A 15,274-nucleotide genomic window follows, 5' to 3' on the forward strand; every position below is an offset into this window, starting at 1 on the left:
GATCCAAGATTGATCGTAAGAGTTCTTGACAATCAAGGCCATGTTTGCCTAAGTCTCTTACATCACTTGGTGAAGACAAGTGTTTAGTATAATACTTTTTATTTTTAATCTTTTGCACTTTTTATTTGGTTTTGTATTAATGACTTTAATAACTAGTTACTTATGTTGAAGGTGATCTTTCCTTATCGTTTGTCCGTGGTGTCTTGGCATTATTTTACTGTCTATATAAAATAAAAGATTTTCACCATTCATATCTCCACGGTCTATATGGAGGTATGTTGGCTACCTGGTCGGGGGTTAAGGGAACGGTTTGGTAAGGGTCTTGCCCTTGTTCAGCGTTTAGAGGTCCTGCTTGGGACCTGGGTCAAATTTAGTAGGATCTCCTTCAATGCCCATAGGTATTGGATGGCGGGGATCCAAACTCTTTGACCCCCTCATAAGTTAACTACTATTAATACTATAACCCGGCTATTTAGGACTGTATCCCTGCTGACTCAGACTACTTAGCCGAGGGTAACGTCACCGCCAAAAGCGGGGCCTACCATAATTTGCATTAATAACTTAATTCATTATCTTTCAATAATCCGACCCTTTAGGATTGTATCCTTGCTGACTCAAACTACTGGGTTGAGGGTAACGTCGCCTTCAAAAGAGGGGCCTACTACAATAACTAAGATAATCTCTTAAACAAGTGCAAAAGTGCGAAAATAATCAAAGGTTATACTAATACACGTGTCGGATCCAAGTGATTCATCTTGTCTATCTGTTTTTATTTTATTTTTATTTTCAGCATTTAGTTAGTTTTTATTTTTCTTAGTTTAAAACATTCTTCTCACTTTTTGATTTGATTAGACGTTGAGGATAAACCGGTATTAAAAGCTCTTGTGTCCTTGGACGACCTCGGTATCTTACCAACACTATACTACGTCCACGATGGGTGCACTTGCCCATATGTGTGTTTAGTGTTAGTGAATATCGTGTTTTATAAATTTAAAACTTGGCTAAAAGTGTAAAAAGGGCTTAAATATACATTTAAAAATATAACACACTTCACGCACATCAGACCCCAAACCCGATTAACCGACCCCAAACCCGTCCCAAATGTGTCGGGTTTCGGGTTTACCCAGCGGGTTCGGGTTTGATTGCCATCCCTAGCTGCTGCACCATATCCTTGATTTCGGCAACTGAGGTTTCAAGGTTTTCAACCCTGCCCGTCAATTCCTGATATCTTGAATCATCACCTGAGTTAACAGGATCATCTGAATCCCCACCAGCAGTGGTTTTACCAATGAATGATTTAGGAACAATGTCCCAAAAATCAGCCATTGATGCCCCTTGTTCTTGGTACTGGGGACTTCTTTCTTCAGCACTTGATAACCTTTTGATATTGCTAGTAGTTAAAACAAACTCACTGGTGGTTTTCAGTGGTGCTATAGAAGAAATTGCCTTCAAGGGAGTCTTACTAATGAAACCACTGTCCAAGTGTAAACCTGTAGGTTCAACACTTGTAGTGGTTGCTCCACTTGAACTACTGACAGGAATTACTTGTAATTCCTGCAGTGTAACCTTCTCAATTGTTGCTGGGATAACAGAGATATTAACATCAGACCCAGTCACTTGTGGGAGTATGCTCTCAGTGATAGGTGATTGAGAGGAACTGGTTTGTGTCTGAGTAATAGCATCTGTATGCAACAAAGGTTTAGTGGATGGTGGTTTTATTTGGGGTGAGGGTATAGGGGTTGAAAGAGACATGTCCTTGGGATCAGGACTGTGGAAGATGGATCCGAGTGGGTCCAGAGCTTCATATTGAGGTGTCCCTGTGTTTACAACCTGATCCTTTTGTGAGGATGCAGGAGGAGTTTGAGGCTGGGGTTGAGATCTTTCTTCCAACTGCTGTGAGGAAGTAGCAGCAGTGGTTATTGGTGACTTTTGTGCTGTCACAGGCATTGTCTCTGGGATCTCATCTTCCAGAGATGCCTTTTTCGGTTTGGTGGGTTTTCTGGATGTTTTTCTTTTTGTCTTTTTGGTGGCAGGTGTGGGTTTCAAAACAGTGGGTGTGCTGCTTTGATCACCTGGAGCAGTGGGCTCAGCAGCAGATACCTGAGGAGCAGTTTCATCTGCTAAATTCTGCTCAGGCACCTCTGCTTTTGTTTTTATTGGTGCCAACATTCTTGAGAATGTTTCAGGTGTTAAGCAGTTTATTTTAAAAGAGGCACCTTGTTTGGGCAAATCTGCTTCTTTCTCTACAAATTTTTGTTCAAAATAGTAGCTTAAAAACCTTGGAAAGAGCAGAAATGCCTTATTATCAACGTTTTTTTACCAAATCATCAAATATTTCCTGGGAGTAATTAAAGTTTTTATTGTTTAAAATTGCATACCCCAGGCATTGAATTTTTGTTGGTATTTCATTAAAAGACGTTGTTTTATTAGAAACACACATTAACAGTGTATGAAATAAAAATCTGGGTGCAGAAGGAAAATAACCTTTTTGTAAGGTATCCTTTTTAGGTTGCTCTGCATAGCCCCAGTTTATGAAATCCTTTTTCAACTCGTCTTTAGAAAATAAGGTTTTTCCTTTCAAATCATCGAGTTTAAAGATTTCATAAATGGATTGTGGAGAGATTTGAACCTTCTTACCCTGTATCGAGGAGTTGATGGCTGTGATGATGTCTCCTTGTTTTTCAAGGGTGGCATTCTTCCAGAACTCTCTCTGGGTTTGAAGATAAATGGGGGCGTCTGTTGTTATCAAAGTTTTGTACTTTGATGCAGATAGGGTATCCAGGATGGAGTCGAAGGTGTTGTCAGTTGTGGGTTTTGTGAGTATTCCCACATAATTGTGAGGGGCTTTGTAACGGAATTCTGTGGTTTCGACGGCCATTTGAGTGGCGTCTGTTGGGGTGGAGGAAGAAGATGGTTTTGATTTTGACTTCGATTTTGGTTTCGTCATTTTTGATGAAGAAGATCGAAGGGAGTTTTTGTGAAGAAGAGTGGGAAACTGCTTTGAGAAAAGAACTTTTGAAATTCAATTCGACAGTGTGAGCCCCTGTTTGGGTTTAATCAGGGTTTTATTTTAGGGAAAAAGTGAATGCTGATGTGGCAGCGGTTATAATGATCTGACGGCTAAAAACTGTCCACGTGCCAACCCCTGATGAAATGGTAAATAATGGAGGACAGTTGTTTTGACAACCACTGATGGATCAAGCATCAGTAGTTACAACGGTAATGAAATGAAGCAGTGGGTGTATCAGTGGATGGAACAATGATTTAAAACATCAGTGTTTTTGAAGAGCAGAGGTTGACTATCAGCAGCGGACAGACTTTAGAGAGCAGATGTTGAGGCACAACAGCATTTTAGGTACAACAGTGGTAGAAAATAAAATGAACACTTTTATTGCAACAACTGATAGTGCAGCAGTGTTTTAACTTTTGACAAATAATGTTAGCATCTGCTTGTTCAGATGTAGAAATTGATTTTGTCTTGTGAAAGCACAATATCTTATCTAACATCTGTTGAGCACCAGAGATGCTATTCTTAACAAAATACATTTTAGATGCATATTATCAAGATTAAATTGCCAGCAGTTATCTACAGAAATTTTGTTCAAGGTTTTGCCAAATGTCCATTATTCCAGACAGTGGTTTAGCATCCCAGATGATGAAGACATTTCTATTAGAGCTACTCATTTTGTGTCTAATTACTTGAACTAGAACATGAGTATCTCAGTAGTTCAAAATCAATTTGCAATCAATTTATGATCTGTGATAACCAAACTTGAGCTTAACATGACCTTGATATGTGTGCCATTTCCTTTTGATCAGATTTAGGATAGTAATTTCACACAAAAATGAGGAAATTGCATCCTGACCAGAGAAGAACTTTTACTATCAAAAATGAGTAAAAGTACAAAATATATTTTTATAAAGAGTAATATATATCTGGTTTTATTTAGAGAAAAACACCTTAAAAAATTAAAGGATGTTTTGAAAATTATCAAAAAGGATCTGACAGCTTTTCAAATAAGTTCATGATCATATCATTCTCAAGTTATTTTGACCATTGTTTGGGGTCATTTTCTTTGACAATTGATTGTAAATTCTTCTTTTAAGAATAATCACTGGAAATGCCATAGTTACCTGAACGATTCCTGTATTTGATGAAAGCACACAGTTGCATGATTCCACTGTTTACCCAAACTTTGACCTCATAAGTGTTTTATGCTTATCTCTTTTTCTTTTGGATTCAAAAGTTTTGAGATAACCATACTTTGAGATTTGTTCATTTTCCCTTTTTACCCTTCCCATTCACAAGTATAGAAATACTCACTGAGAAATGTTATTTTGAAGAAGTTTAGTCCAGAATCATTTTGAGGTAATGTTTTGAGAAATCTGGCCACATTTGTGTATGTTTTATTACCAGATCTCACATTACGTATGATTTGGACTGTTTTGACACCTTATTTTCTTAATGTGTTTTGACAAAGTTGTTTTGGTCCTTTTAAGGATTCTCAACTTGCCTTTGAGCACATAAGAAATTTTGACTAAAGCTGTATTTCCCTCTTTCTATGTCAGCAGAACACTAGTGTTTAAATGAACATAGGTTTTGCTGATCTGAGGTGCATACTTTAGTGTAAACTTATGAAAACATCACAAATTTCATAACAACAGTTGAAATCAATTTTGAATGAAGATGAACACACCATAGTTTTCAGATAAGTTTCTAGATCTGGAAACTATGAGTGATTTGTGCATGACATCATCAGTTGTATGAGATTTGTGAATCTTATGATATCTTGGTTGTTTTACAGAGCATTTGAGTCATCACTTTGAAAGTGATTTCTCGTTACTCTGTTTTTCAACTAAAATACGACCAACCTTAGTATCAATAAATTGTGAGTTGAACTGTTATGTCAAATTGATTGTTAGATCGAATTTGACTGTCCAAGCTCTGATACCACTTGTTAGGATCGAAGGCTGTCATGATTGTGTTTGTTTGTATAAAATGATCATTCAGAATATATGAAATTATGTAAAGTGCAGCGGAAATGGATACAAACTTTGTAAACACAAACATAGAAGAGAATAGTATGTTTAAACACTTGCTTTACTTTGAGTCGAAAGATTACAATGAAAATCAAAAGATTACAAGCATGCTTACAATACTATGCTCCCCCTCAGCCTGATACCCCATGGTTGGTTGCACAAGATGAAAGGATTGAATTGAGGAGAAGAACTCACTCAAAACGATCAAATGTAACAGTACATAGTACTGTTCCATTTATAGGCAATCCAATCCACTGACGCATCTCAGCTGACGCCACCATGAAAGTGACATCTAACAACCTAACAAACTCTATCTACTGATCTATACAACTACTGCTTTGCTAACTACTGATATTATATTGTATTACATGAGATAAATATAAACTGCTGCTGCATCCTTCCACTACTGTGAACCCAGCAGTACTTGTCATGATCAGCACTGCTTGAACCAAGGCAGTAGATTGAGCAGCAGAGCTATTAGTCTTCATCAGTCCTTGTGTAGAATCAGCAGTTGTAGGTCAGCAGATGTTTATAGAAGCAGTACTTTGGAGCATATCAGATGTTTGAGCCACATTCAAGGGGAGAGCAAAGTGTAAACTGCTATTTATTTGAAGTCCTCAGATGTGATCCGGTTTTGGCTTTACATTATCTGTTCCTCTGGTAGGGTTCAATCCCAACAAGTTGCAAGAGCTCCAAACACTCCTATTTATAGGCTGAACAGAAGCTCGGGCACGGCCCCGTGTCTGCTGGGCACGACCCCGTGTCTATCTGACTCTATCTCTTCATTAATTGTAATTCGCAATTACAATAAATGCGCCTGCAGGAAGTTGACCATGCCCCCGTGTCCGCTGGGCACGGCCCCGTGGTGGGCAACAGAAGCTTCTATGAGTTTGTCTTTTCTGCTGGCACTTGGGCACGGCCCCGTGCTCACTGAGCACGGCCCCGTGGTGGGCAACAGAAGCTTCTATGAGTTTGTCTTTTCTGCTGGCACTTGGGCACGGCCCCGTGCTCACTGAACACGGGGCGTGTTCAGTCTTCTGTCTTCTTTGTTTTGCTTGGGAAGATGCTGTCGGGAGGTCGGGCATGCCACTTTTTTTTTCCTTTTCTTGTATTTATGTCAGATTTAGCTGTCTTTTTTGCTTCTTTTGTTATTTTGAGTTCATTTAATCCTGAAAATACAAAAGGAAGACAAAAGCATACTTTTTCCAACATTAGTACTAAAAAAAGGGTTAGTTTTGTGCCACAATTGATGTAATTTATATGTTGCATTTTGTGCACATCAAGCCGCGTGAGATTGTTTAGGGTATTCTAGTCCATCCAACGCAATAGTTTCTCTCCTCCAATCCCCCCTTTAAAAAAGTTAATAATTCTTTCATACGACATTATTTAAAAAAAACGCACCATAAAAACGAGCATTTTTATTTAAAATGAGTATACCACTGCTATACTTTTAACAAAAAAATCGAAAACTCGGAAGCGTAAACACAATGGATAGAACATTACACTATAACGCAGGTTCTACGTAATGGGTTTTAATATGCTTATGTTTATGTTTTAACATGGTCATGCCTTTGTTCCAACATGACCATGCTTCTATTTTAGCATGATCATGTTCTTTGATGTTTTTTCACTTAAGGATTAAAACGCAATGTAATCCAAAATCAAGATTTTGTACTGCAGGTTCTAAAACGCAGTGGAGTTATAACACGATCATATTTAGTTTAACATGGTCATGAATTTGTTCCAACATGATCATGCTTGTGTCTTAGCATGATCATGTTCTTTGCATTCTAGGTTCTAAAATGCACCCCAGTATCTAAAACGCAATGGGTTTTAACAATGTCATGTTTATGTTTTAACATGGCCATGCCTTTGTTCCAATATGATATTTTAGCATGATCATCTCCTCTTTTGTTCTTTTCACTCCATGTTCTAAACCGCAATGAAACCCAAAATCATGATTTTGCACTGTAGGTTCTAAAAAGCAATGGAGTTTTAACATGGTCATGCCTCTATATTAGCATGATCATGTTCTTTGAAGTCCAGGTTCTGAGCAAAACGCAATGGGATTTAAGATGTCCATGTTTCTATTTTAATATGGTTATGTCTTTGTGCAACGACCACTTTCTTAAAAAATATTTTACATACTATATATATATATATATATATATATATATATATATATATATATATATATATATATATATATATATATATATATATATATATATATCTTATACCCACATAATTTAAACACACACTCTCAAAATCATTCATTACCAAAACCCTCAAAAGTCTCTACAATGGATTCACATAAAAATCTATAGGTGTCAGATTGAGCAAACGAGGAACAGGTTCAAGCATAGGGAGTGCATGTTCAAACCGAGGTGGTCCTTTTGGTGGTGACGGGTATATGCCACAACATCCTCTTACTCAACCGATTACACCCGCCTATATGTTTGGGCAACAAACAAACTATTTTTTTCACAACCTAAGAGTAGGGCACAAGCTAGAACTCCGGGTTTATCGAGCCAAACTACAAGGCAACATGGATTGTTAAGCGACGAAATAAGATCTTTCGCCCAAAAAAAGGAAGCGATTATGCAAAAGTTGGCCGAGACAAGAGAAGAAAATATCCAAGCATCTACGGCCTTGATTAACGAACAACGCGAAAGTGTCGTGCAAGCGGCGAGAGATAGAGATTTTCAAACGTATATTACGCCTCACGAAAATCTCACAGCCGAAGTGCAAAAATATTTGTAGCCCACAAACGAAAACTTACGGAAAATAGAGTTGGCCGACGAGCCATTTACTGGATTTCTAGGATGTTTTAATTTTAAAAATTGTAATTTTTTTATATATTCTTGATTTTTAGTTTAATTTAAATTATGTATTTTTATTTTCATTTTAATAAAGTTTATTTTTTATATTCACTAACATTTGACATTATGTAAATTAAATAAAAAAAAGTTTGTTACTAGAGTAGATGCCATGCCATCACTTTCACTTGCTAGTTAATAGGTAGTTTGTGTACTTTTTGATGTGGCAAGAAGGGTAAATACGTCATTGTAGTTCTTCCATTGAACAAAACCCTATCTATATATTTTCCAACAAAACCCCTGTTCTTGTTTCGCCACCGCCGTAACCGTCCGCGGCAGCAGCAATGGTACTCTCTTCACAATACAAACATTTCTTGAACGAATAATAATGCTTGTATTTGTTTTGAATAAACAATTTGTTGAATAAAATCTATTGCAGGCTTCAGAAAGAAAACAAGCAAACCCAATGAGAGAGATCAAGGTTCAGAAACTCGTCCTTAACATCTCCGTTGGTGAGAGCGGCGATCGTCTCACTCGAGCTGCCAAGGTCTATTTCCTTACACTCTCTATGGCTTTTCTTCATATGTGTTGTTAGGTTTATAAATAAAGATTTTGGTTTTTGTGATTAGGTTTTGGAGCAATTGAGTGGCCAATCTCCTGTGTTTTCAAAGGGTATGATGCATTTTATTTCTTAATTGCATTTGTTTTCTTTCAGTTTGTGTGTTATATTGTTTGCTTGCTTTTTATTTTAGAGCAATACATTCTGAGTTGATAACTTATATAAAGCATTATTATTACTATATGATGAACTCCTTTTTTTTTCTATTAATGATACCTGCTGTTTAGAATTAGAATAGTTTTTAAACACTAGTTTGTAGATTTGGGAATAGTTTATGATAAAGCAAATAGATTACTATGTTTACCCTTAGGGGTGTAAACGAAGCGTGCTAGTTTTTTAAGCCACTTGAGATTGGCGTGCTAAAAGTTTGAATAGAGCCTAATTTGGAGCTCATTTAGTTAATGAGCTTGATCTTGTGTTCATATACCGAGCTTCACTAGAAAGTAGTTAAATACATGTACAACATGATGTACAACAACCTGCTGCACACAAATATTGGATATATAGGAGGCGCGTGCCTCAGGGTCACATTTTTGACAAAAACACACCTCACCCTACACTTCCTGTATTAGTCGCGCTTTATGGATGCTGAAGCGAAGAGACCTGTGCCTGAATGCGCCTAGGTGTGCCTCAAGCGCGCTTATTCAAACCCAGAAACCTGCTTGGTCCAAAACTGGAGCTCAGTTGTAAATGAGCGCAACCTCGAGCTTCATGAAATTGCTTTTTAATCATTTGAAAAGCTTATACTTTGTTCGGGTTTGTTTATTTATGCTTTGTGTTACTGGTTTGTACAGCTAGGTACACCGTGAGATCATTTGGCATCAGGCGTAACGAGAAAATTGCTTGCTACGTAACCGTTAGGGGCGACAAAGCAATGCAACTTCTGGAAAGCGGGTTGAAGGTCAAAGAATACGAGTTGTTGAGACGCAACTTTAGTGACACAGGCTGCTTTGGATTTGGTATCCAGGAACATATTGATTTGGGTATCAAGTAAGTCATTATTCAATTTATTAAATATAGTCGATGCTTCATTTTTTGACACTACTTATTATTTATTAATGATTTTGGTTTTGTGGTTACAGATATGATCCTTCTACTGGTATCTATGGTATGGACTTTTTCGTGGTTTTGGAACGCCCTGGTTACCGCGTGGGTCGTAGACGCAGGTGCAAGGCGCGTGTTGGGATTCAACATAGAGTTACAAAGGAAGATGCAATGAAGTGGTTTCAGGTGAAATATGAGGGAGTAATTCTCAACAAATCCCAACAAATTGGAGCTTAAAAGTAGTTTTTGATTAGCTGAGGTGACTTAAGTTTGTGCCGATTGTGAGTGTGTGTTTGGGATATTATTTCTATATCTTTGTCTTTTGTGCGTGTCGAATCATATTAGCAATGAAAATTTATGCAAATTTATCAGTTTATGAAGATTTTTACCATCTTTATTTGCATTTGTTATGATGTCTTTGAACTAGTTATTGCAACTTCTAGTTCAAGGAAGTAGGAGGTACACTGCACACTTGATAGTCAATACCTGCTAATACTGAAATTGGTTATGGCCTTAGTTTTGAAAAACGGCTGGAGATCAATCTTTACTTTTTGTTAAGGTTTTTCATCTATTTTTTTAACATTTGAACAAACAACCACTTGGTTGGAGATTATGACACGTAAACATTTGTCATTTTTTAAAATTCAAAACTAACAATACAAACACGTACTTTCAGTACAACCACATTACATTACAAGACCTTAACTAGATGAAATTGAGCTAAACTTAAACAAGCAGAAGCCTAAATTGAAGCTTATTTAACTAAGAAGTTCGAGCACCTACTTTGTATTACGTGCTTAATTATGCTTGCGACATAATAAGCCCCTTATTAATATAAATATATAATAACTTTTATAATGCAATAAATACAATTATTAGAAAATAGTTATTAATGTATTATGTTATATTAAAATTATAATAATACATGTGTATGTAAATAAAATTACCAATCAATAATAAACGAGCCACACTCAAACTTGAAAAAAAAAACTAATTATGAGTCGAGGTTAAATTATAAATATAGGGCTCAAAACGAATTGTTGAGTTTGTGACAAATTAAACGTAGTGAGTTGAGTTTGAGCTCTTTTAAGTTCAACATCTCGGTTAGGGCTATTCATGAGCCGAGTCGAGTCAAGCCAGGCCAAGCTTGGACTCGGCTTGGTTTTAAACCAAGCTGCTCGGCTCGGCTTGTTTTGACTCGATTTTAAATACGATATTAGTTCATTAGCATGGTAATCTACATTCAAATATGCCATAGATATCAAATTACACTCCTAAATACATGTAAATTATAATCAAGAAGTTTTTTTGCAATATATCTATATATCTAATAAAGCAAACCATTGGGGGACACATGTCACCCAATGGTTTATGCCAACTAAGCAGCCATGTCATCATCCATATGGCACATCTCATAGTTGAGGATTGAACAAGCCTTCTCATGTACGCTTCAATTATACTCTCTCTCTCTCTCTCTCTCATTAATCGTTCCTCATCTACACGAAAACCCTAATCTCTATCTGGCGAATAAGAATCCTCTGCGTCTCTCTCTCAGTACCATCGGCGACAACATTCAATTGGATATTTCAATCCATCATTCTATCGAAATTGACGGATAATTCTTTGAGTTTAAAGGTGTTCAAGGTGATTTTTAGGGTTTCAATTAGGATCATTTAGGGTTCGATTTCGTATGATTTCATATTTTACCATGTGTTTAGGGTTCGATTTCATATGATGCCGGTTCAATTTCATACGATTTCTTGAATAAACATTCGTTTAGGATCCAACTGGTAAGATTTTCATCTTTTGTTTTTCGATTTGTAAATCTGTTTTTGCATATTGTTAGTGGAATGCCTAATTTTGTTGTGGCAGAGAAGAAAGATGAGAAGCATCTGGTGCCTGATCTGGGTTATTTAACCAGTATCTACGATAGGTTTGCTCTTAACTTGCATCCAAATTGTTGTTTTCTTGGTGTAATCGTGTTGTGTTATGGTCATGAATAATTCTTGGGTTTTGATGATAGATTATTGCGTTTCTTATAGGGATAGAGAAATGTTTTATTACTTGAAAGGGCGGTAGATTGATTATGGTGAAGAACACAAGGCTTGTGGGCATTCTCTCTTTGAAAGGATACATGAACAAGGTCAGCAAAAAAGTAATCTTTCACTTATTTTTTCTGAATAATTCAATAAACGATTGATACCCTTCAGTGAATTGATTATTTAAGCAATTTATAAGATTAAAAGCACCCAAAAAATAAACCTTCACTAGACAATTTATTTCTTTCAGGGTGTGATTAATTGATTTTGTTTGTTTTGATTTAGTGATTCTGGAAGAAAGAACACTACATTTCTGACTTTTAAAGATCCAGAAGCTCTTGAATTTGCACTATTGCTATCGATAACTTACTTTTTAATCCTTTTTAAAGATCTAGAAGCTCTTGAATTTGCACTATTGCTATCGGTAACTTACTTAATTATTGCAGGCCTGAGTTGGTTGGACACCCTCTTTATTAACATCTTAAAAGAAATTGGAAATAAAGAGTTTTTTTTGGTAGATCTGACCTGACTCATATGTAAATGACGCTTGCCAACTCATTCATTGAAATATTTGTTCTATGCAAACATAAATTTAATGGATTTGTGCATTGCAGGCTGTTCTAAGAGATTTATATGCCTATTTTGCTGATAGGCCAATGAAAGAAATTCCACACATAGAGGTAACCAAAATGAAATTAGATCATTTTTGTAGTAATTTGTGAGTGTATCATTTTTTGTAGGTTTTATTATTTTTCTTCGGCTATTGAGCAATTGGAGCAAGAGTATCATTCACACAGCCAGTTACACGTGAATGTGAACAACTAGGATTTAGTCTCCGACCGTGATGTACCTTTAATTACTAAACAAAATTGAAATTGATTATATAGGTATTGTCATTGATCATTCATCCATATAAAAACCTAAACAAAATTGAAATTGAAATTGAAGTTGCTTAGTGATCATCATATAGGTATTATAAGGATCTTGATTGTATTTTTGCTGGTTTGATTGCTATTTTGATGGTTTGGTATCCATATTGTTCTTGATTTGATATTGTGATAGCATCTTTAATTTTTGCTAAAATGGCACATTTTGAGTTTTTTTTTTCTTTTTTTTTTTCAAGCCAGGTATTGTAATATGTTCCAAATTAGGTCACTTTTAATTATGTAATTTGATAGACAATTTGTATCAAGTTTATGGATTATCTAATTAGCTAAATTTGTTTGTTAACAACCTAAAGTTGCAAGCTATGAATCCTAATCTGTCAGTAAGCATAATTCTTGATTTTTTTTTCTTTCCAATTTCTTAAACTTACCAACACGGTATACGATCGTCATCCTTTCCTCCATCACCGAATCTTTCACTCTGATTTGTTCATGAACTTTGAGGTACGGTTCTAACTCTTAAGTAATATTTATTGCTAATTTTGTTAATATTTATTTCAATTCTAACTGTTTCGTTAGGGTTTTCTTTGATCCCTTGCTCAATATATTATGTTTTCGTTGGTTTCTACTAGAATGTATTTGATTTTTCAAAGTTGCTAATAATTTTGGTTCAAAAGTATCTTTTTCTGAATTTTATGTTTTCATGTATGGTATACATTTCCATTTGTTATTGTACTTTTAATATTTTTTTGTTGAAATAACGGTTTTGACTAAAATTATAATCATTTATTTCCAAATTTAATAGATCTCCGGCTTAATTTACTCCTATTTCTGTTAACATATGTTAAGACTTTACTAAATAATTTATTTCATTACGTATGTTTAGGATGATTTAATATTTTCCATATATATGGTATGTAATTTCAATTATTGTACTTTTGATATTTTAGTTAATTATTTATATTTTTATCAAAATAACCTTTTGACTAAAATTATAATCATTTAATTCCAATTACAATCTTTTAATTCCAAATACAATCTTTTAATTCCAAATTCAATGAAAATCAAACTCTATTTTTGTCAACAAAAATTTCACATGTAACTTATTTCATTTCATATAATATTTAGGAAAGTTTTTATTTTGTAAGGTCAACAACAATTAACAATTTATGATATTTTAACTCACCTAATTTCCTTGAATCATACCACATATTATTATGGTAATTATTATTTATTTTTTGTAAAATTTGTAATAATATAACACATAGATCGGAAGCTTACATTAGTTGTATAGACTTAATAGATAAAATAAAAATTATCGTAACACAAAATATATGGAAAAAATACAAATAGAAAATAAGGATCATGAAGTTTCACAATGAAAGAGGTGTATACTTTAAGATGCCAATTCAACGGTCAACATATTACACCTAACAAATATATAATTAAATAACGAAGTCCATATAGGTATTATAAGGAAATGGGGAAGGTTATTTTGGTACAATTCTACGCCAGCCTTTTAATTTGTGAGCATAGACAATGTAGCATATTATATCTAATTTACCGTTTATGTTATTGAACAGGAATTTGTTTATAGAACTTTAATGCTTATATCATTATTGTCATAAACACATAATAACCACTTTGTACTACAGTGTATCGTATGCATCTAGATATTTAGTTTAGTTACATGCTGGTGTAATGGCTTAAATAGTCAAATACGAATAGGTAATGACTGCTTGAGTAAATAAGAACGGACCATGCTATATACACACATAAGCAATATGTACGCAATATGTATGGTGTGTAGAAGAATATATAGAAGAATTGAATAGTAACGCTATCCGTAACATAATCACCACATATTTGCAGATTACAAACCTTTGCCATTAATACTATTTTACCAAGTTAATTGAGTTTGAAATGTGGTGAAAAATTATTTTGCTCAGGTTTAAATGGGTTGGTTGGATTTGTCTAACCGACGAAGGAAATATATATTATAAAATTTAAACTCAAAATTAAAAATAAAGTTTAGAAAATCAAATAAAAACCACGAGTATCATGAAAATGTTATTAAGGAGTATTTTTTGTTGCAAGGCCTCAGGTGTAGGTGTTAATGAAGATTAATCACAATTTCATTATTTTTTTAAACAGACATGTAAGGCGAAGATTTGAGGTGTATTATATGGAAAGTAAACAAATGAGAGAATGAAAATAGTAGTATAAAAATGGAAATGGTTTTTACATGGGTCTTATTTATTAAAAAATAGTTTCAGCTTGAGTTTGTTTTTAACTTTGCTGATTGCATTTACAGATGGCAAACATCTTATCGAAAGAAGATTTTTGACGCTTCTGTCAAAGTTTTGGTTTTGGTCATTCCCACATGTTTTGATCAAGATTTTTGTTTTCTGTTTGTGTGTTCAAGAAACAGCCACCAACATGTATTTTGATTATCTATCCTTCTCTCAGGTACCTTCAACTGCATTTTGATCTAGATATTTGTTGTGAGTTGTTCTTATTTTGTAAGTTTTTTTGTCATTTAAAATGCGATATCCTTTTCAGTGTGATTTGATACATCATACAGGTCAAATGGGTAATTTTGGGAGGTCAAAATGGGTTGGGTTGCTTGACTGCACCAGGGGCACCCCTATACTTGACCAATGGCCACACACTTTATTTTATACCTTGACTAATTCACATGATTTGCTAAATTTTGAAGCCTTACAAAAAGATTAAAGAAGGTATATTCTTTTTGGCATCTTTTTATATGTTTTTATGTTTGGATTATTCTGTTAAAAATTGTTTGTACTAAACGGGCCAAGATTGACT

General features: G+C 34.8%; 1 protein-coding gene across 1 annotated transcript; it reads left to right on the forward strand.

The window, feature by feature from the left end:
* The first annotated feature begins 8,054 nt into the window (after positions 1 to 8,054).
* Positions 8,055 to 9,904, forward strand: LOC110915882 (60S ribosomal protein L11). The gene is made up of 5 exons (XM_022160626.2): positions 8,055 to 8,206; positions 8,299 to 8,406; positions 8,489 to 8,531; positions 9,273 to 9,468; positions 9,561 to 9,904. Exons 1-5 carry the CDS (start codon positions 8,204 to 8,206, stop codon positions 9,757 to 9,759), a joined length of 549 nt encoding a protein of 182 aa, XP_022016318.1. The 5' UTR covers positions 8,055 to 8,203; the 3' UTR covers positions 9,760 to 9,904.
* Positions 9,905 to 15,274: the final 5,370 nt, after the last annotated feature.

The sequence above is a fragment of the Helianthus annuus genome, chromosome 16 (assembly GCF_002127325.2).
Source record: "Helianthus annuus cultivar XRQ/B chromosome 16, HanXRQr2.0-SUNRISE, whole genome shotgun sequence".
Lineage (NCBI taxonomy): Eukaryota > Viridiplantae > Streptophyta > Magnoliopsida > Asterales > Asteraceae > Helianthus > Helianthus annuus.